The sequence below is a fragment of the Choristoneura fumiferana genome, chromosome 2 (assembly GCF_025370935.1).
Source record: "Choristoneura fumiferana chromosome 2, NRCan_CFum_1, whole genome shotgun sequence".
NCBI lineage: Eukaryota > Metazoa > Arthropoda > Insecta > Lepidoptera > Tortricidae > Choristoneura > Choristoneura fumiferana.
In genome coordinates this window covers 1,683,266-1,707,244 of record NC_133473.1, presented here as the reverse complement: position 1 = coordinate 1,707,244, position 23,979 = coordinate 1,683,266, and the positions used below count along the sequence as shown (strand labels likewise).

At 36.5% G+C, this 23,979-nt stretch overlaps 1 protein-coding gene across 1 annotated transcript in view; it reads left to right on the top strand.

Annotated features, from left to right (window-relative positions):
- The window catches only part of LOC141445623 (neprilysin-4-like), a 75,202-nt gene that overhangs the window by 12,647 nt on the left and 38,576 nt on the right, over positions 1 to 23,979 (top strand). Inside the window, exon 2 of the mRNA XM_074111475.1 lies at positions 6,154 to 6,221. Within this exon, the coding sequence (XP_073967576.1) occupies positions 6,154 to 6,221 (68 nt within the window). The remainder of the gene's footprint in view (positions 1 to 6,153; positions 6,222 to 23,979) is intronic.

Genomic DNA, 23,979 nt, shown 5'->3' with positions numbered 1-23,979 from the left:
TACAGAAAAACTAGAAAAACAAAACAGAAACAACAAAAATTACACAACAACACACACACAAACAAACACACACAGAACAGAAGTAACAAAAATTTGGAATTGAAATAAAAAATACAAAAAGATTCCAAAAACCAATCTTAAAAATAGAGCAGTAAAATTATTTGAACAGATCTGTAAAGGGCCCGCTTTCGTCGGTTAACCAATTAAGATTGCTGTTGCGGCGTCATTTATCTTGAACTTGAGGTTTCTTTTGGAAAACAAGTTTCGTTCGCGGTCTGTCACGGCCAGCCGAGCGTTTGAACGGTTACGTTTTTGCAATTGCAGAAATATATAACAAAAGACTGAACCGCTAATGATTTATTAAACTTGAAATAGAAAAAGTGTGAGTCGAACTCACCTGAAGAAGTTCTGTGCGATACAATACAATGATTTTTAAAATTGGTTTTTGTTGTCTTTTTGTATTTTTTATTTCAACTCCAAATTTGTTACTTTTACGGTCATTCCGTGAAACCATATCGAAAATACAAACAGATATGGATGCACAGAAAAACCAGAAAAAGAGACCAGCGCTTGGAATCGAGCCCAGGTCCTCAGCATTCCGTGCTGCGTGCTGTATCCCTACGCCACCACTGGACAGGAGTACAGACACAAATTTCTCCTATGCACCACATACCTATCTCTGCTTGTTCGTTTTTTATTTAGTCACTTAAGCAGCGACACTAGCGACATCTATGTTTTAGCCCTCATCGAGAAACGTCAACACTCCTTCGGAACTAACCGCTCACCCGGACATCCATGTTTCAGTTTGTATTTTCGACAATAATTCTTTATAAAACTTAATATTGGTGCTAGTGATTGTACGGTCACCAGCATTAATATCTGCCACAGCGGAGCGTGCAAAAATATCTGACGCGTCCTTCCGGCCCTAGAAATAGAGTCGTATCAGATATTTATGTATACGCTTGTTGTGTCAGATATTGGTGCTGGTGACTGTACACACGATGACTTGTCCACGTTTGTTTCCATAGTGAATAATTTAAACATCTCCAAGTATCTTGCCTTCGTCACGAGTCCTTTGGAATTTGCGGTCAGTGTGCAAGGAAACTTCGATTATAAACTAAACAATTTAACTGCAGTGACATCATAATTGTCTTGTTTTTCGCCCACTTCAGCTCAGCTTGTGTTTGTTCCGAAAAGCAGACGTTTCTTTCAATAAAGAGTAGATGTAGATAGGGTAAGATTTAATGTCGTCAGGTTTAGTAAATGTCCTAGTATTCGACATGCTAATATGACCCAATAGATGGCACCGTTATGATGGGAACTAATAGTACAGTGACTAGCAGTCAGACGTTGGCCTTGGTTGAACTTTAATTCTAATATCGTAAACGTTTCTATGTCGATTAAATTTTTGAAAAATTTACAATAGTATGGCGTCATCGGAGCCACTATTACTTTGTTTCATTTCACATTCGCATGTTTTTAGTATAACAAAAAAATTTAAAAGCTGAGTTATTTAACAATAATTAAGTGTTAATTATTTATTTCTTAATTTATTACAGTATTATTTAATATTTATAAAAATAAAATAAACAAGGTGTTATATAACATCAAAATTAATAAACACATCATAAATTACCAGAAAATGACAAAAAAAACTTAATCAATAAAATAATAATAAATAACACTAAAAAAAACAATTATTAGTGTTAATGCATTATTTAGTATATTTCACTTCCGACATTGGATTACTGAAAATCAAGCGTGGATTGACTATAATTTTTTAAATTGTAAATGAGATGGAGTATATTAGGTATACTTGCTTCACGTATATGGTGTATACAGATTGTTTGTTAATGTAAATAAGCAAATTAGGTTAAAAACCTTTAAAACCACAAATACAGTTTTCGACACACATTGTATGCAACTGTAAAAGGCAAAAAGTGCACGTGTAAATTAGGACAACAGTTAGGGTTGTCAAACACGCTAATCGGAAATACTTACTTAAAAATTTAGGGAAAATTATTTGAAAATTTTTGCATCACGCTAGTGGCAAGGAAGTACCTAACAGATATATGATCCATCAGTCCGTCCTCGGCTTAATTTAGAGGCCGTGAACTAAGTAAGTGCTAGAAAGTTGTAATTTTGCATGGGCATAATATGTAAGTACCTATACTAAGCACGCGGATTTAGTGATAAAATAATATTAAAACATCAAATGACTTAATACCTTATAGTATTATAACGAGTTTCAAAGCAAAACAGTCACAACTTTTTTTTTAGCAAACGAATATGAAATAAATTTAAAGAAATTCTTTATTCTCCCTTCTTTCTTTATTTACAGAAAACAACATAGAAACAAAATAAAAAACAGATTGAAAGAAAAATGGAAAAGATACCTAGTCTTAAATTTGACACACATCCGTGTCTTAATAAATAACACGAGAGGTACACGACTGTATGAAAAATTAGAAGCGTTGATAACCCTAGCCATAATGGAAATAGTACATTACTTTATGACATAATAGCTGCTCAGGCGCCGATAATAGTGACATTCGAATAACGCACGCATTCAAAAATTAACGTACAGTCACCGCACCAATATCTGACACAACAAATAGCGTGTATAAATATCTGATACTACTTTATTTCTAGGGTCGGTTGGACGTGTCAGATATTTTTAAATGCTCCGCTGTAGCAGATTTGCAGGTGGTAGGACCTTGTGCAAGGTCCGCCCGGATTGCTACCACCATCTTGCTCGCTAATCCTGCCGTGAAGCAGCAGTGCTTGCACTGTTGTGTTTCGGCGTGGAGAGTAAGACAGCCGGTGAAATCACTGGCACTTGAGGTATCCCATCTTAGGCCTCTAGGTTGGCAACGCATCTGCAATACCCCTGGTGTTGCAGATGTTTATGGGCGGTGGTGATCTCTTACGATCAGGACACCCACTTGCTCGTTTGTCATCCAGTTGAATAAAAAATATATATTAGTGTAGATTTTTGAGTTTTTTTAAGCTTTTTTTATGATATTTTGTTTCACTACTTAACACGGAAGACACACAAATAAACCAAAAAAAGAAATACATGAAAACACACATGGAAATAGTAACATAGGTACACAATTTTGTGTGCGCTAAAGAGATAAAGTATCCACCAACCGCTTCGCGCGCATGATAAATCATTCATTACATCCAGCCAGTTCAATTGACGGGATTTTACTTAATTTCCACGGGAATTTCGCGGATTTCATATTTCAGTCATTTACGAGTATTTATGGATGTAGGTAGGTATTTGCATTTTTTTTTGTGCGAAGTGAAGCCTTAGGATTGTCGGTTTTACAAGACAAATTTAATCTTCTTTATTTTATTTTATTTTCATTTTTATTTGTTCCAATATTGTTTAGAAACAGATTTAATCGTTAATTACTAAATTAGGACAGCGTGTCGCAATTTACCCGACCGAGCGGAGTGGCGCAAGCGCAACTAGACTAATGTAGAGTAAAAATATTGCACATTTTATTTCACTTTCAAATTACTTCCCCGTTTTATTTGTTTTTGTTTTTACGTAAAACTGTGCTGAGTTCCGCGGCGCTTGCTTGATTAGCAAACATTTTCTGAACGTTTTTTTTAAAAGAAGTAACGAGGTTTTTACCAATTTATCGGGTAAATAGCTTTTGCCCGCGGCTTCGCCCGCGTGGGATTCGGTTATCGAGCGCTGTTCCCTCGGGAACTGTTCATTTTTCCAGGATAAAAAGTAGCCTATGTCACTCTTTGGCCCATAAACTATCACTATGCCAAAAATCACGTCAATCCGCCGCTCCATTTTGACGTGAAAGACAGACAAACATACAAACACACACACTTTCGTATTTATAATATTAGTATGGATTTACCCGTTTAAATGTTCCTTTGCTTAAAATATTACAAATCCAGAAATACTATTTGCTTACTTCACCGGCTCAGCGACCCAAAGTGGATCTTGGCCTCCGACACAAGACTCCGCCAATTGTTCCTATCCTGTACAACAAGGCGCCAGTCTGCCACCTGCATGTCGCACAGGTCTTTTCGGACTTCATCCAACCAGCGAGACCTAGGCCTTCCGATTGGCCGTCTGCCAATCGACAAACCCAGAAACGGTCTCATAATAATATATATATTTGTGGCATTAAAGTTATAAGCGACAATCGACAAGTTCTGACCTATATTAAGTTAAAAAAAAAAACGGCCAAATACGAGTCGGATTTGCGCAAAGAGGATTCCGTAACGTACCTATTACCTATCTGGCGTTGCAGAGTTCCTTTCCTTAGCAATAATAACCTATCTATGAATATCCAGTGTTCAGCAGCGTTACAGAGCTTTCCCTTAGCAAAGTGTACGCAGCATGCGGTAATTTAAGATCTGGCATGACAGATAGACATATTAGTGCGAAGCTCATCAACTTATCAGACTTTTCTTATTGGTTGTGCTATAAGAGCTACCTTCACACCAAATATCAAGTTTCTAGGAAAACCAACATTTTTTTTTATTCTACTGGAAGGCAAACGAGCAAGTGGGTCTTCTGATGGTAAGGAATCACCACCGCCCATAAACATTGCAGACGCGTTGCCAACCTAGAGGCCTAAGATGGAATACCTCACGTGCCAGTAATTTCACCGGCTGTCTTACTCTCCACGCCGAAATACAACAGTGCAAGCACTGCTTACTATTAAAATTTAGGATTTTACCCGCGGATCCCGTTTGACGATCCGAAAATTTTAAAACACTAATTCTGAATTTCGCTAAGCATGATCATTGTAAAGTAAAACAAATAAAAACACATTTTCCTTCTAATTACCCTATTTAGGCTTAAGGAACTAGCACACTGTGCTAAACAACTGCGTATCTATGCGGGTGATACGTTATCTCCTCCAAGGATGCGCGGGCGCATGCCTTGACGGTAATTAGCGGCGTCAGCTAAGTGACGTGACGTCCGTGACTGGCGCGTGACCTTAGTGGACGCCGTCGTGTCGTGTCATCTCTATTATATTATAATCGACAGGTTGGTTGAAGCCGGCATTTTATGCAGGAAATAGTGTTCCAAAAGACTTAAGTCTTTTACTTAGATCTTTTTTAGGCTCGCCTCGATTCTTGACGCCTAGAGGACTAAAAGCCATAAAAGCTTTTAAGGGGATCCCATGCCCCTTGACCTTCGATCTGAATTCCTTAGTTTTCTTATGATTTTTGTATCTTATTATATTAAAAACAACGGCTTTAAGCAATATAGTATCCCATATTTACTTCAAAGTTCATTGTCTTCGAGATGTTTGGCATCAAAGTTGAACAATGTTAGGCCAAAAAACTGGTTTTCTGGCCATAACTTTTGTTTTAATTAGTTTCAAATGAAAACCCTGGACCTGTTTTTAGAGACATCAAAGACGAACCCAAATATGTAGATTTCGTATATGTTAGACCTTTCACGTCAATAGAGATACGAAATAAGTGTTTTTTCAGAGAACGTTTAAAAAAATCATACAAAATTAAGTATTCATTTTTTTCAAAATCCGGTAGCCAAAAATGGAGATAAAAGATTGGAGAACCGATAGCCGTTTGACTTATAATTCTATCTGTAGTGCAAAAGTAGGAGATACGATTCAAAACTTGTCCAAAATCGATGAAAATCTCGGGTAGCCCCTTAAGCTCTCAAGTCTAGTTTTATTCGAGAGCCTAGACTCTCCGAGCTAGTAGCCTTATGCAAAGCCTATATATTTAAAGGCTATAAAGTCCATGTTGTGACATTAAGGGGCTGTTCCACCACCCATTGATTAGTGTTAACCGACGGTTAATTGTGATGCTGTCTCTATTTGTTTCGTTCGAATAGACGGAGACGGCATCACATTGAACCGTCAGTTAACACTAATCAATGGGTGGTGGAACAGCCCCTTAGACTCAAAAATACATAGCTTAAGAAAAGAAAGGCTTATTAAATAAACGTGTTTTTATTAATTAATTTCTTAAATTTGTTAAAACAAGGCCCGGAATTAAATTAAATTATTTTAATTTATTACAATACGTAGGTATTTTTATACTCCCCTAAATTCGCGATTTACTAATTATTTATCATCATTCATTCATTTATTTATCAATTTTATCATATCACCTAACGTCAAACTGTTTGCGCAGGTCAAGGACATCGACGCGGAGAGCCACCATTCGGCGCGTGCGCCGGTCGACAAGCTCGAGGAGAAATTGTGAGTGACCTTCAGATTATTCTTTAAATTGGAGCGTTGACTCCGCGTTAAATGCGGAGAGATTTGTGGCCGCGAATGGCCCTGCAGGGCTACTACGAAACTCAAAACTCGAAGTTCGTGTCGTGCGGTCCTGACACTTACACTATTTAATACGAGAGCGAGAGGGATGGTACGATACGAACTTCGAGTTTCGAGTTTCGTAGTAGCCCTGCTGACGAAGTGCAAAATTCGAACTTCGTATCTTGCAGACCCGCTGACGCTAATGTTATTTAATACGAGAGTGAGAGGGACGGTACGATTTTCGAATTTTGTAGTAGCCCTCCAGCTCCGCCAGCCAGGTGCTCAAGAGGCAAGGTGAATATTCGAGCGTTTCAACCGGTCGGTTAAACGTCATTACCATCCCACGTTTATTAGCACAACGGAAGGAAAAGTTGCAAAAATTTTGATCACGCTAGATTTAGGATCGGTATTCTATTTAATTTTGACAAAAAAATTAACACGAGCATTACTTCTTTCAATAGTATTTGCCGAAACGGTAATGACGAAAAAAAACGCCGCAAAAACGTTGAATATTTACTCAGCTAGCCGAACGAACAAGTACGCGGACTTATGACTCGGTGAGTGTATCTCTCGCATATTATTTGGTCATGCTATTTCATATTGAGTTACTCGTACCTATGTCTTGCCTGTTGTTGTACTTTAAAGGATCACTTCATATTCCACATCAGTGAAAGTTAATGATCCTTTTTCTGAAGACCGCGTGAGGGTCATAATTAAATTGAATTGATATTCAAATTCAAATTCAAATCATTTATTCAGTAAATAGGCCGCAATGGGCACTTTTACACGTCATTTTTTAAACTACCAGCGCTTACGGAAAGACCATCATTGCCAAGAAGAATGCGCCGCAAGAAACTTGGCAGAAAGTTTTTTTTTTCATAATAATATAATTAAAAATAAAATACTTAAAAACTACAGTATACAATTAAAGAAAAAAATACAAAATAAATAAATAATAATAATACAGGTATGCATGGGGTCAAAACTAAACACTAACTATATCTAAACTATATCTACGTTCAGTGGAAGTGTAGAATGCTTCCACCGTCATTAATTTTAAAATAATAATAATAATATCGTATACTTAGGACTACAATCCTTTGAACTTGACGTCCAAGTCCAATGCGTGTAAAAAGAAACAATCTTTTTGAAAGTGTGTTTTCGTACAAATGACGTAAAATTACAAAACAAACTTACTTCTTTTAATTAATGGGAATTATAGATCCACAGTTCTAGTTTAGCTTATGCGTTTGTTAAAACCGGTCCGGCAGAGAGACATCTCTGTGGAACCCCAGAAACGAAATTATCTACATCATTTTACAACAATGGTGACGTAAACAGATTCATCTTACAAAATATAGGTACACTATTTACTAGAATGAGAACTTTTACGACACTTCTGACTAAGAAATAAAGTTACATGACAATGAATACCAAATAGCAAAATCTAACATTGACAGTACGTGGTCTACGATAGTAAATTTACAAGCGGTTTTCATGGTCTTTAAGTTGATTGTGCAATAATGCAGGAGAATCTTCTAAACAAATAACAAAACAAAACATTATTTATGTAGCTGCACCGTGAAATTTTTGAGCTGTGTTCATACAACGAAGATTTAATTAGATATGTAGAGAGTGTATGTAAATAGTGTTGTTTTAAATTGTAAACAGCGTCAATTTTTATCGTAACTTTGTCGCACTTGACTATAGTTTGACAGATTTAAGAATAACATTTCTTTTAATTACAGTCGACGAAGTGTGTACTTTATTATTATTTATGAAAGTCTGTATCAGTAAACCTAACAAACTAAGAAAAAATTAAAAAGTACTAAAAAGAAAAGTTTGAAAAGTTGTCATTTCAAAATTGAATAAGTATCTCAAAAACGGCTGCAGCTTTTATTAGGTGCACTTACAATGAGAAACGATAGTTCGCAATCCGTTGCGATATTGATATTTTTTGAAAAAAATACATAAAGTACGACGCAAATCAAAATAAATTATCGTGAAACTTTCAGAAGTGTAACCCAAGCGGGCCAAGGCGATACTTGAAATTATCTGAGACTTCTTTTTAGCGTAGGTACAAACGAATCGAAAGCAAAATCGGTTATAATGACGTATCATTAATAGTTATTTATGTGGCTGGTGCATAATGAGAGGCATTAAAGTACGAGTGTGGTTTTATGAAACGAGCCGAAGGCGAGTTTCATAATAAGATCACACGAGTGTTTTAATGCCTAATTATGTATAGCCGCATACATAACTTTATCTACATGCATATCATAAGTTTTCTATAATATGTTCAGATATGGCCTGTATTTTGACTTTGACTTTGACTTTGACTTGACTTGACTTTGACTTTGACTTTGAATAATAATTATTATCTACATGCATGTCATAAGTTTTCTACAATATGTACAGATTATGCATTGTTAAAAAAAGTATTACCGATACTTTAATGTAAACATTAAGATGCACCCGCAGATACCAGGTTTGTTAATAAACGCCATTTGATAGTCGTTTCTGAACATATAATAGGGAAGTTATGATATGCATGTAGATAAAATTAAATTCAATATTTGTCTTACGTACAGTTCATATCCTTGCATATTAAGTTAGCCTAAAACCAAAATTTGTTCCCCTTCCAAAATTCTAAAGATTTAACTATTTATTTTTATCTTCAAATTGGGCAGTAAAATCTTTTTATTTGATCTAAATATAGAAGGATCCGTGATGGCCTGTTATATTATTTACCCGTTTAATAACTAAGTAGCCTCGTAATTACCTGATTAGATCTGTTTAAGGTCAAGTCTTTAATTTAATGCTAATTCAAAAGAGATAAGTAAAAATTAGCTTTTGTCCGCGACTTCATTCGTACAGAATATATTTGTGACAAAGCTTCCGCCCTTTCACCGTATAAATAAAAAAAAGTGTTGGAAATGATGTAGTTTGGATGACAATATTACGCAAGTAGGTAGGTACAGCCAAGAAGAAACAGTAGCTACAGTCAGCAAAAAAGCTTGAATTCAGAGTTCAATATCTCAAAAATGACTGAATCGATTATAATCAAACGTAGCTAAGAAAAACCACATCGCAATCAGTCCATCGGTTTGAGAGCTAAGATACCACAGACAGACAGACACACAGATATTGGCGTCAAACTTATAACAACCCTCTTCTTGCGTCGGGGATTAAAAAGTACATGCAGCAAAAAAGCTTGAATTAAAAATGAAATTTTAACAAAACTTTATTTATAACACTGTGCTTTAAATATTAGGCGAAGAACAGTCATCTTAATAAGCGGTTGTTATAAAAAAGACAATGGCGCCGCAAAAAGCGGTTCACATGTTGCTAACACTAACACGTTTCCGATGCAGCTGGATGGGTTCTGTGATTCCTACATATCTTCAGCGTAAGGCACTTGTCCTACTACCGGCGAGGAAGCGATAAGCTATAGATTATTTACTCGCTCAGGAATGGAACAATAGATTTAGATCCCGTGTCAGTAAAAGATATACAGGGTGTAATCGTTAAGTGCAGCCAGGTGATTATTATTATTATGTATATAAAGAATATTAATATTAATCATAATATATATTGATAATATATAAATATTTTAGATATATGATGTAATTATATATAGGTACATACTATAATTAATTGATAAAATACATTATATTGATATTATTAAACTTTTCTAATATCTGTTATATATATTTTGGTATCTGTTTGTTTATTTGTGTGATGTCGGGTTAGAATTACACCTCTCCATTTCTTCCGTGGATGTCGTAAGAGGCGACCTGTCACTATTGTACCGTTTTTGTCAAACTTTAAAACCTGAAATTGCTAAAAGTGGCTCCGAAGCGGTAACGTTTCGTGTGCTCTGCCTACCCCATTTGGGAATACAGGCGTGATGTTTGTGTGTGTGTGTGTGTGTGTGTGTGTGTGTGTGTGTGTGTGTGTGTGTGTGTGTGTGTTATATTTACGGACGGAATAATTGCCTGGCTACACTTAACGATTACATCAAACACGATGATTTTTTATCGGTGACTAGGTACCAGTTTTTTCTAATTCAGTAATTGATGGCGGTCGCAATTAAGTCACACCTACAGCGGAACCTTAGACTTTTCTCTTTGATATTTTTTATTTCGCAAAGAAATTTTATCATAAATACTTTGTCCGGTGACAAATAATGTTTTACTTTGTACTTGACTTTGACTAATGTTTTACCCCCTTATTCATAAAACTTAACAAGCCTATGTTAACTAACAAATGCTTTGTCCCTTTCTAACAAATACAAATGTCGAAGTGACAGATAAGGACAAACGAATTTTAGCGGCATTTTAACTAAAATAGGTTTGATTGTCGTTTATGAATAAGGGGGTTAGTCTATAATGTATGAGCTTTCCCCCTTTCAAAAGCTTATTGCGACACACAATCGTAACTAATAATTTTGGGTTAGTCTCACTTCGTCTAAAAAGCAACTGGTCTATGTAGCATGTGGTCTAAAAAGCAGCTGGTCTAAGTAGCTAGTGGTCTATAAGGCAACTGGTCTAAGTAGCAAGTGGTCTATAAGGCAACTGGTCTAAGTAGCAGGTGGTCTAAAACGCAACTGGAAGCTGGTCTAAAACACTTTTCACCTAAAGCGCAACTGGTCTAAAAATACAACTCGTCTATAACGCTACTCGTCTTAAACGCTTCTCGTCTAAATTGCAACTGGTCTAAAACGTTTTTAGTCTAAATCTCATCTCGCCAAAAATGCGAGTGGTCTAAACACAAATTAGTCTCACTACTCACTACCATACGTACGAAATCTTTTTGAGTAGGCTTCGTTTTCGGGACTTAATCACGACTTTATATTGTTATAACATAATAACCTCTACATTGCAGCGACCATGGTCACGAGTTGACTTTAAGCTTCATTTCCACCAGAGATGTGCGAGGATGTGTTGCGAGGACTGTGTTTTTCATGGACCAATAGAAATGCTTAATTTACCTCGCCTCGCTACGCTCAGCTATTTCAACCAGACCAGCGTGCTCTGCTGTGCGAGGTTAGGTAAATGAAGCGTTTCTATTGGTTCATGAAAAACACTTTCCTCACAACACACCCCCTCACATATTTGGCGGTAATGCAGCCATATTTTATCAGATTGAGCTTTCACGTCGAAAGATGTGGCAGATTCTAAAGAACAATGTCAGTTCAGAGCCCTTAGTGTAAGCTTTCGGTTACAAAATACGTCTCGATCGCGTTCGCGTTAAAATCTCAATTTGTATGGAAACACAAACATCGTAAACGTTCCGCTAGAGGCGCTGTTCGTGTTTCCATACAAATTGAGATTTTAACGCGACCGCGATCGAGACGTATTTTGTAACCGAAAACTTACACTAAGGGTACTGTTCTGCATACCGTTAACCTTTACTAAACAGTAGATACAGTTTATACAGCTAGTACAAATACTACGGTAAACCGCAATGCACACAAAGAATTTGTAGAACAGCCTTAATGTAGGCAAACACTGAAACTGGCTCGAACACACAAAGTTAATTAGAGTAGCTTAAACACAAATTAACATGCTAACGGTTGACTGCATGTGCTTCAGAAATTATACAAATCTTGCCGTGTCAATGGAACGGGAACGTGTCAAAACACATAAAGTTTAATAGGAATAAGTAATGAATCAAATTCATAATTGTCGTTTGATATAATATTATGAGTCTTTAAAATAATTCAGAACATTTGATTTAACACTCCGGTAAAGGTGGTTTTGCAAGCTTTTATTTAACTTTCCCTGTTTGTAGAGTAGGGTGGAGCGATTTTTTTTTGAATGCTGATTAGTTCTAAAACGTTGCGATTTGTTCGAAGGTTTATGAGAAAAATAAAAATATTCTAACCTACTTTGAGCCCTCTACTGTCATTTAAAGATTGAAAAAAAGTGTATGTTAAATTCCGGAAAATATTGTATTTTTACCTAAAATTATGTTGTCATATTATTCAAAATATACCTTAGTTTACTAAAACGCCTTGTAATGTACCAAAATTATAAATTAAATAGACTGCCAAAACTACCAATACAACCAATTTTCATTTAAGTATGTTCATGTGACTTATAACACGAAAGTGTATATATTGATACAATTTTTAATTGAAGCTTATGTCCCGTCACTTTTCAGCATAAAACATATTTATTTATTTTTATGCGAAATTACGAAGTTTTCATACAAGAATCAAAATCTTCGAGGTAAGGTAGAGGGCTTAAACATATGTCGAAAAATATATATAAAAATATTTATGTATGAAACTTTTTAGAGGTATTCAAGACTGATTAAACAACTTTTTGTTTCTCCATACGTAGATGCTACACCCTTTTGCAGGTGGTAGGACCCCGCCCGGATTGCTACCACCATCTTGCTCGCTAATCCTGCCGTGAAGCAGCAGTGCTTGCACTGTTGTGTTTCGGCGTGGAGAGTAAGACAGCCGGTGAAATTACTGGCACTTGAGGTATCCCGTCTTAGGCCTCTAGGTTTTCAACGCATCTGCAATACCCCTGTACCCTTAGTGTAAGTTTTCGGTTACAAAATACGTCTCGATCGCGTTCGCGTTAAAATCTCATTTTGTATGGAAACACGAACATCGCAAACGTTCCGCTAGAGGCGCTGTTCGTGTTTGCATACAAATTGTGGTTTTAACGCGAACGCGATCGAGACGTATTTTGTAACCGAAAACTTACACTAAGGGCACTGGTGTTGCAGATGTTTATGGGCAGTGGTAATCTCTTACCATCAGGAGACCCACTTGCACGTTTGCCATCCAGTCGAATAAAAAAAACCCTATTGTAGAGCCCCCTAAATAAAAAATAAGGCCGCCTATTGCTTACCTCAGGAAGTCTCTGTGTTTTCAGTAGGTACTGCTTGCTATGTCTTGGTATGCAATAAATAAAGAGTGATTGTATTGTATTGTATGTAGAGTCAAATCTTGCAAGTTCATTTTGACCGACTTCCGGTGGTCGGACTGATTTTAGTTTTATTGGTATACGTAAGTTGGACGAAAATGCAAGTACAAAAAGTACAGTCAGCGAAAAAGCTTGTAAAAATATTTTTTAAAACATACTTATTTTTATGAAAAGCTTCAATCACTCCTTCGAAGCCGGTACTCTTTGAACAAAGGCCAAAAGGTATGAATGTAAAACATTACCTAGCAACAATTCAAAATCCTGAAAAACTAACCCAACATTGAAGTAAAATACCTAAGTTTCTGTGTATCTATTAACGTTTTTGAAATATATCACAGACAGACAGACAGTCTAGCGAGGTTAGGGTACGGAACCATATAAAGATGCAGCTATTTTACACGTGTCGAGTGGTAACGGAGTATTAGTATAATTGGTTAAATGGTGTAAACTAGAGCGTGTTACATGTAAATATTTTACGAACATATATCATGCAACACGATGTAATAAGATATAATACGAAATACCGATTTATTATAGGAAGTATGATCGATACACGTAATCGCTACAGTAATTCTTTGGTTTTTGGTCGTCAATACGGTATTTGACAACTCCTGAATTTGTCATGTTTTATATATTTGAAGACTAATATAGACAGTGTTTAGCGAAGAGAAAACTTAAATCGGTTGAAAATTTGGGCTTAAAATGATTTTTTGAAAAATCTATATACCTGTCTCTTTCTCAATCGCTTTTCTCTATGCATCTTTCTCTGTCTAACCTTTATAACTTTGTTATTTGTAAAGGTAGCTTAAAAATTGTTTCTCTATTCGATAACAGGCATTGTGGAGTTTTAATTTATAAAGCACTAGCCGTTGCCCGCAACTCCGTCCGCGTAGAATTCGGTTTTCACTATCCCGTGGGAACATGGCATTTACCGGGATAAAAACTATTCTATGTCCTTCCCCGGGACGCAGACTGTCTGTATACCATATTTCATCTAAATCGCTTCAGCGGTTTGGACATGATAAAGTAACAAACAAACAGACTTACAAACATTCGCATGTATTATTATTATCAGTGGGATTAAAAAATTGACTAATACCGTATTCTTCAAATCTTCTCTTGCCGTCACAATGGGCACACCCTACCCTTCCTATTACAAACATGATGTTAATTAAATAAATAAAATCCTAAAACGTCTACTTTTAATAACTTGTATTTTGAAAGAAAGAAAATACGTTTATTTAACGCCCATAAAACAAATATAGAACAAAATATAAAGACATACATGACGCTGAATACTCGTAGGTCCCCACTCAGCAAATGCCACGGCAAGCAGCATTTTTCTTATGTTCTAATACAAATATTGAATTAAAATATTACAATCAGGCAGATCTTTTAGACGGGGTATTCTTTTATAATTTTCATTGTTACAGTTAGTTAAGCTATCTTAGGTTAGTTCTTTTTTATGTATGTAAACTCATAATTGTACAAGGTTAGTTAACATTGATTAATATTTGAATTATTAAAAAAAAAATAAGCTTATTTTGAAGTCATCATGACTCCACTAAAATTTCACGACTCCCTGATTGCCACCCCAGGTTAAAAATAATGTATACTAACACAAAATCATCCTATAGGTAGGTATGTGTGTGTGTCCCTTAATCTTATGCCTTAGTCATAATAAACGTTTAAAAGGTTTGTTTTGCACAAACTTTACTTACTTATCGCTCTTCATGCCGGTCACGATTTCTTTGAAGATTTTTATTTAGTAGAAAAATATAAAAATAAGGAAAACCCTGAATATGAAATCAACCGGTTTATGAAGGGTTCTGCGAATAATAAATGTTGTGGACAGAATTCTTTTAACTACACCAAAAATTTGTGCCAAGTTTGCCATTATTTTTGTTTTTCTGAAAGCGCTGGTAGTATTTTTTGTTGACTGTACTCGCATTACCATCTGAGGAGTTCTGTTCTGCGGAGACGATCCTGGCTGGACTACGAAGATAACACTGCCAGATTATTGTATTGTCATTGTCACTAGATTTACATCAGTATGGCAAAATTCAAGTCAGTCCGACCTCAGAAAGTGGGTCAAATTTCGCTAAATCCCACTAATCCAACTAATATAGTAAGTGCAGAAGTTTGTAAGTCTGTTTGTTTATTTGTTTGTTACTTCATCACGTCGAATCGGAACCACTGAACCGATTTAGATGAAATTCGGTATACAGATAGCGCGAGTTCCGGAGAAGGACATAGGATAGCTTTTATCCCGGAAAATTGCATAGTTCCCGTGGGATAGTGAAAAATGTAATATACGCGGACGAAGTGTAATGGCTAGTAAATAAATAAATAAATAAACAAGGCAAGCTAAATAAAAGCTTATAAAAAGTGACATGTATAAGAGCCCTCTGCGGCCCACTTACTTACGAAATAAAAGTTTTGATTTCTATTTTTTTTTAACTCCTTAACCTTAGTTTTTCTTGAGTTAATACTGATTTCAAACGGATCACTGATCACTTGAACAGTTAACTTGTTTACTCGTAGTCGCATATGTATAACTTTTTATTTTTTGTAAATCTGTTATTTAGGTATTTTTCGCTCTACTGCGCCTGTTTTTCTGGTCTTTGTGATTTTTGAAAAAAAGGTGTCGTTGTTTTAGGTTGATATTCTAAGCTCCTTTTTTAGAAAAACAAAAACATTGGCTCTAGTTACAGCCATGCAGACAGTCAACGGAGATAAAGTTACAAAAATATGTATTGTATTTGACTTAACAATAAGGTCGTGAGATCGCTCTGAAGCGATAAGGCCGCCTATTGCTTACCTTAGAAAATCTCTATGTATATACCTGTGTTTTCTGTATTGCTTACTATGTGTTGGTGTGCAATAAAGAGTATTGTATTGTATTGGTATTGTATTGTCGTATTACACATTTTTGTAACTTTGGCCGTATCGATATCATTGTAGTTGACTGTACCTAATGTGTTTGAGTCCAAGATACCGATTATAGTAATGACATCACTCGGAAAAGCCATTGGAGTTTGATAAAAAATCGTAATGAATCAGAAATACGAGTAGCTAGAGCAGTAAAAATTTCAGCTCTACTTAAGGTTTAAGATTCTTTATTCCCATTAAGAATTTAACAATTCACTTACATGAGAACTTAAAGTTATTTAATACATTACTATTTTATGGAATGAGCGAAAAAAGAAAAAAAAACAAAACAAAAAGGGTAATTTAACAAAAGTAACAAATATCAGCCGATAACTTCAACATAAACAAGGTAATTAGTGAGGTGATTCTTACGATATAGATACTTTATTTATACTTCCTCGTAGCTACGTTATTAGGTACCAGCTGTTGCCAGCGAACTTTTTATGATATTCATAAGTGCTTGTTGTAGCCTAAATTGAATACTTAGAGACATTTTGACTAAACTATCCCGTCTTTTTCAAGGTGTCATCTTAGATACACAGCAACATGACAATAAATTATCTAACTAAAACACCCTAATACCCTACCCTAATCAAAGATTTAAACAGAAGCAAAGATTATAAATACTTAAAAATATGAACACTCGTTTACCTACGGAACCCTTTAACATCAAAAGCAAAGACATTCTGTATATTTTTTTTACGGCCACATAAATTTGTGTTAGGGAATGTGTGCGGAAAATTTAAAAAGAAATTGAAGTCTCCGCGCTTTTGACCCGTGGTCATTGAACTGCTTACAAGAAGTGAGTCATGCTGTGGTGTTTGCGAGTATACTTAAAGTCGATTCATCATCTCGTGTGAGGCGTGTCATACTTTTTAATTTTTCATTTTTTGATAAAAAAAGTTTATCTTATATGGCAGCACTGCCGTGAAATCGTAAGCACTACTTACCCGTAATGTAAAATCCCACTAATGTTTTGAATGCGAAAGTTTGTGTCTGTTTTTTTGTTTGTTACTTCATCACGTCTAAACTGCTGAACAGATTTAGATGAAATTCGGTATACAGATAGTATGAGTCCCGGGAAGGACATACGATAGTTTTTATCCCGGAAAATTGCATAGTTCTCGTGGGATAGCGATAACCGAAGTCAGTCGAGTCGCGGGTAACGGCAATGGCGGGTTTATCGGTTTTTTTTTAAATTTTGATATGGTAACCCTAATCTCACGCGGCAAACTCTTGAAGTGACAGATATACTTAGAAAATGAAAGTTACAAAAAGCTCAAGCTCAAGTTAAGAACAAAAAAGTTAATTTTATAAACTTGTTTGCTTCTCTACCTATAGCTGCAAAGTTTTGAAGAAGAAATTGTCTGCCGAGTAGGTACAGCGATAAATCTGCAGATTAAGATTTGTAATATTAGTTGCTGGTAGATATTATTAATAGGAACACCCAAATACTCCGAAATGTTTAATTCCGAATTTGCTAATTCCGATTTTCACAATTCCTAAGACGTATAATTCCGATTACTTAAAAACACGAGATTTATTTTTCCGAATTTCAAAGTATCGTTTATTTTTTAATACCGGCTCTAATAACTCCGAAGAATGAAAAACACGAAATGGCCCGAAGTACATTATTTCGATTATCAATTTTCCGAAATGACATTGTTAATTCGGAAATATGACATTCGGCAAACTAAACTTCGTGGTTTTAATAATCGGAATCTTGAATCTCGAATTAATATCAATCAATTTAGGTAAATTGACCTGCATAGGCTAGGTTAGGTTAGAATATCGTCAAGGCCGGAAGCGCCTCAACTGCGCGGAATAGGAGCTCCGCGAAGCCCACTTTACTTTTTGTTGACTGTATTTGCATCATCACCCAAACTCTATACTCGTATTCGTCCCAAGTGGTCCCAAGTCACTAATCGATGTCACACGGTCCCACCGGAAGACCAGCGCCAGCTCTTGAGCCGGCATCATGCTGAGGTGGGTCCGTTTCGTGAACCTATACCTACACTGTTTTCTTTGTCTTTCTTAGTAATTATTTTAAGTCACTGTTCTGAATAAATGTATTTTCATTCTTTCTTTTTTTTCTTTCTTCGATGTGATCGAAAAATAGATTTAAATTTTTGAAACCAAGACTTATTAACTTACAAATAAACAAAATGGCTTGTAAACATAAGTTTTAGCGGTAATTTGCAATGAACGGTCGTAGTTTCATAAATTAGTGTTGCATTGCATACCACTTTCTCGGTTAACTATAGTTGTGATTCAAATGAAAATAAAACAGGTAATCATTTCTCGAACGTCGTTACGGAAACAATAACATTGAGACAATCCTCATTCATCATCGAAGCATTTCCCATACAAATTGTTTTTTCATATTTCCTGATGGGAAAATAAACATTGGTGCGGAAAACAAGGCAGTGGTTTACCGGATTGGCTCCAGAAAGGTTTACGTAGGTATGTGTAAACATACGTAAGTGTAACTAATAAAACCATAAGTTAAACCTACAGGTAAAGTTAATATTGTATTGTAAAACTCCTTATTGTACCTACGCGTTTCTGTTCTTTTGCCCGCGACTTCGTACACGATATAGGATTATTTGAGCGGGTTCGAATAAGTGAATTCTAATATAGAAAGCTACACTGTCCTGTAAATTGCAACAGGCTTTTTTATCTAGAGAAATTGCAGAGAAAGAAAGAAGAAAGAAAATATTTAATTGCCAACAGTACAAACAATACAAGACAACAATATAAACAATACCAGATAAAATAGTACAATACAGCACAGATCATATAAAAGGAGTATTAAAAAAAATAGTAATATAGCTTTGCAAGTAGTCTGTCCTGCGTAAAGGAGCAAACTCAGCTAATGCTGCGCTTACGCGGAAGCTGCCAGCGCTGGTTTTACAGTCTGCCCCTGTTGACACATGCTGGAATATTGTCTATAGCGGGTTGGATGGCGGACAAAAGACAGAGCAAAAGGCAGAGTTCCCGGGGGATAGATTATAACACTTTAGATCGATTAAAAAAAAACTTAAGCTATAGTTCTTGACTAACATTGGACCTAGTTTTTTCTCCAGTACTTAAATGCGAAGCACACGTTGTGATTTACATAATCTAGCTTTGTCCCGAGAAATCGTAAAGTTCCATGACATGAATTACTGTTTTGATCTATTTAATAATTAATTTTCAATGAGAGTACTTGGGTGACCGAGCTTTGCAGAAATTAGACTATGCTAGATCAATTGTCCGCGCGAAACCCCAACGTAGCAAATTTCATCGGAATCGTTATATTAGAACCATTTCCGAGATTCCAGAAATACTTATATAAAAATACAAGAATTGCTCGTTTATAAGTTACATTTGATATTGTTATGGTGAGCCTTTTTCATGACTGTACTTGCATTGTCATCTGACCTACTCATTTATGCCAAATTTAATATCAATCCATCCACATGAATTAGGTTAACGACTCACAAGACACAAAAACAAACACGAACAAAAACATTTGCATTTTAAATAAAATCTTGTAAAACAACTCACAAGGGTTTAAGCTCTTAATTTAATATTCATTCGATACACACGGCTAATGACTAATGATTCTTAATTAATTTATACATCGTACACAAAGGTTACAATGGAGCCTGGCCCTTCCCGCCAAGGTTAAAGGGACATGGTCGGAAGAAAGCGACAACAATTGATTTGTCACAGTCATACTTCACCCGAGACCGCTTTGTCAAGATGTTGAGTCCTTCCTTGTTGAGTTTAATGCCGGGTTCTTAGCTTGATGACTAATCCTCATCATCATCGTCATCCCAGCCTACATAAGTCTCACTGCTGGGCACAGGCCTCCTCTCAGAGTGAGAGGGCTTGGTTCCCACGCGCATCCAGTGCTGATTGGAAACTTCACGCATTCCATTGAATTGCTTCGCAGGTTGTGCAGATATCCTCTCGATGTTTTCCTTTACGCTCGTGATAAAATTTAAATGTTTCGCACATGAATTTTGAATAAACTAAAAGGTTCGGCCGGGGTTTGAACCCACGATCCTCTGCTTGAGAGACCATAGGTCAAACTTCTAGGCCACCAATGTTAATGAAGATACTATGACGTAATTTTTGGGAAAGCCTACGAGAATATAGTAAAATCTCGTAATTTCAATTCAACTGCGTGTCTAATGATTTACGCGTGCGAAGCCGGGGGTAACCACTAGTACTCTATACACCCTGTTCCCATGGTTAAACTGATCGAGTGTTGCCATACATGCTTCCGGATTGAAAGTTTCTTTTCACACCTCTCCTTCAGAAAAGTAACTTTTCCTCCCTGACGAGAGGGAGCAAAGTGCAACTTTTCTGTGTGTTTTATTGCAAATGCCATTTTTTGAAGTTGATAAATTGTAAAGCCACGCCATTTTCTATGCTGGTTGTTCTTTAATAATATTTAGATGTTTTTTTCAAGTTTCTTAATGCTCGGTGTGAAAAGTTGTATGAGCCACTCGGGAGCAAAATTATTTTCATCTTGGGCGTTAACATTTGAATCCCTCATTACGCTCAGGATTCTACTTTAGATTCCCTCGCTTCGCTCAGGATTCTATTGCAGAATCCTTCGCTACATTCTGGATTCAATGTACGCCCTCGGCGTAAATACACCATTTTGCTCCCTTGTGACACAAATAACTATTGCGAACTTCTTTCACTGCACGCTGCCGTACAGCGTGTCTTCACAGTGTGTTGTATGTTTTTACCCGACTGCAAGGAGTGGTATTGTTATATGTTTTAGTAACAGTATGCTGAGTGGGGCCCACTTTATTTCTACTATTCGATGTTACTTTTTTTAAATTCTTTCTATCTAATGTATTTTTATGTGTATCGAATATGTGTAAGTAAATGTATGTTTCGCTCTCTCTATCTCTCTCTCTATCTGATTCACCATTCATTGATAATTTTATATGACACATACCTGTGATGCCGTCTCTGTTTGTTTTGTCCGAATAGACGGAGACGGCATCACATTTTATCCATGACTGGTAAAACAGGCCCTTAATGTGCGTGAAAGCAATCTGCGTCCACATTCATAAACCAATGTAAACGGTCGTACAATATGATGCAAGGCGATTAGCGGTGAAAGTGGTAACCCTATAAGGGGAGTATTACGAGCCAGCGATATGGTGCATACTTTTGGTCGTGATTATAAACGGCGACAATTATTTTTGAGTTGCGTCACTTGGGTGACACGTGAACAAAATCAATGGTGAAGATCTGAATCCGCTCTGAGAGACATGTGATTCCTACGATTTTTTTAAAGGAAAAATAATTTCGGATTGTCAGATAGTTTTCAAACCTACACCTCTTGTGGCCTTACGCGCCAGCAGGGCTACTACGAAACTCGAAACTCTAAGTTCGTGTCGTGCGGTATAAGTGTCGTCAGAGGGACCGCACGACACGAACTTCGCGTTCCGAATTTCGTAGTAGCCATGCTGGGACAATCTTAAGACTCTGAGGGCCTACTCCGAAGTTCGAAAATCGAAGTTCGTATCGTACCGTCCCTCTCGTTCTCGTAAGTGTCAGAGGGACCGCACGACACGAACTTCAAGTTTCGAGTTTCGTAGTACCCTGCTTTTGTACAAACGTATTGCTAATCTATATATCTATCTATATAAATAAAAATGAATCGAAAATGTGTTGCTAATCGCAAAACTCGGGAACGGCTACACCGATTTTCCTAATTCTTTTTTTGTTGTGTTCGTTATCGTCAGAAGGTTTTTATGGGAGAAAATTTAGAAATATTGCAACGGGGGCGCAGCAGCAGCTAGTAAATAGAACAAAAAAAAACATGCAGAAATGGTTAATAACTAACAGGAAGCTCTTCAAGCTATGTTAATAGTGCACAAATAATTCGTGAATCAGAAATGAATAAACCGAGTGACAATACTAAACAATCAACATAAAACACATAATTTTTCTATTCCTCTCCAGATGCCTACTGAAGTCAGAAAACAAAACCATTTTAATTCACCATTCGATAATTTAAAGCCCCATCGCTTGGAAAGCGACGACACGCGCCGCATAATTATCGACTGGCAATGACCCGCGAGTCGGAAGCGACGGTAATAGCACCCTTCCACAAGGAATGACATGAGTGTGTATGGAATTGCCATGACAATGTCGTGACATAATTCTGTTTGTATTATGTATATTGTAGGTACCTATGTATGGTTAAATAAATAAATATCATGGGACACTTGACACCAACTGACCTAGTCCCAAACTAAGCAAAGCTTGTACTATGGATACGAGGCAACGAATAAACATACTTTTATAAATAAATACATACTTATATACTTACATATTAAACATCCAAGACCCGAGAACAAGCATTCGTGTTATTCACACAAATATCTGTCCCGGCCGGGAATCGAACCCGGGACCTCAAGCTTCGTAGTCAGGTTCTCTAACCACTTGGCCATCCGGTCGTCAAACCTTATAGGTTAAACTGGGTTAGCTTTATGTATTTTATTATTGTTCTCATCTAAATCGCACTATAAAATATATTGAAAATACAAACTGAAACATAGTTGCACAGAAAAGCCAGAAAAATAGACCAGCGCTGGGAATCGAAACCAGGTCCTCGCCATTTCGTGCCACGTGCTATACCGCTACACCACCACTGGACCCACTGGTGGATCTATGTTTCAGTTTGTATTTTCGATATGGGTTTTACGGGATGACCGTAAAAGTAACAAAATTTGGAGTTGAAATAAAAAATACAAAAAGACTCCAAAACCCAATCTTACTATAAAATATTATGCGAAATTCTATAATCATTGACATCTATGTACCTTACGGCACTAGACTGGTTGTTTGGAACAAAACGCGCGGCGCATTAATCATCATCAATATTACTTTGACACAACCCCTGCCAAGGACGTCAACAAACTTAGTGAAACCGTCGGGCGACAAGCAAAAGCCACCAATTACCACCTAAAGACAAGAGGGATAATCAAACTTATGCATAGCATCCTAAGGTTAATATTCCACCAATCTATTTTTGCAGTTAGTGACTCTTGCCTGCCACCCGACGAGGTTCACAAAACCGCGCTGTGAACCAATAAATTTTGTGCGCCGTTTTGATGTAAGAAACATGCAGTCTATACATAGATGTCGACGTCTATAATATACTGCTTTCGACTGTAAAGGTTGCCTGGAAGAGATTGATTACATTCGAAAGTTAAAAGCGCGGCGTCGGAACGCCTTCTCATTTTGACAGGAGGCTAGTGGCACGTATAAGTATAGGCAGGCTGACGATGGATGACAGCTTAGTTCCATATATTTTATACCTAAGTATATATTTCCACAAAAAATAAATTTTTGGCAAAAAAAAACATTTTTAATACTAGCTTTTTTTGCTGACTTACTTTTTTTTGACTGTACTTGTATTGTCACCCAAATTACATTTGCATACCAAATTTCAAGTCGATGCCATTAACCATTGAAGAGTTCCGTCCTGCGGAGGCGATCCTGGCCAGGATTGTTACTACCAGATTATTGTATTGTCACGCAATTTACATAAGTACACCAAATTTCAAGTCAGTCCAACTACTGGAAGTTGGTCGAATTTAACTTGCAAGATTTGATTACAGACAGAAATTAATAAAAGCTTGTAAAAAATATTGGTCTTTAGGGCGGTAAGCGAGTTTTGGTCAGTCAAGGAAACTGAATCACGTACCAGCGTAGAACCTTTGTGCTTGTGCTACCTACTATACTAATGCCATGTTGACATTATGACATTGACATCCCATCCATCTGCCAAAGAAATC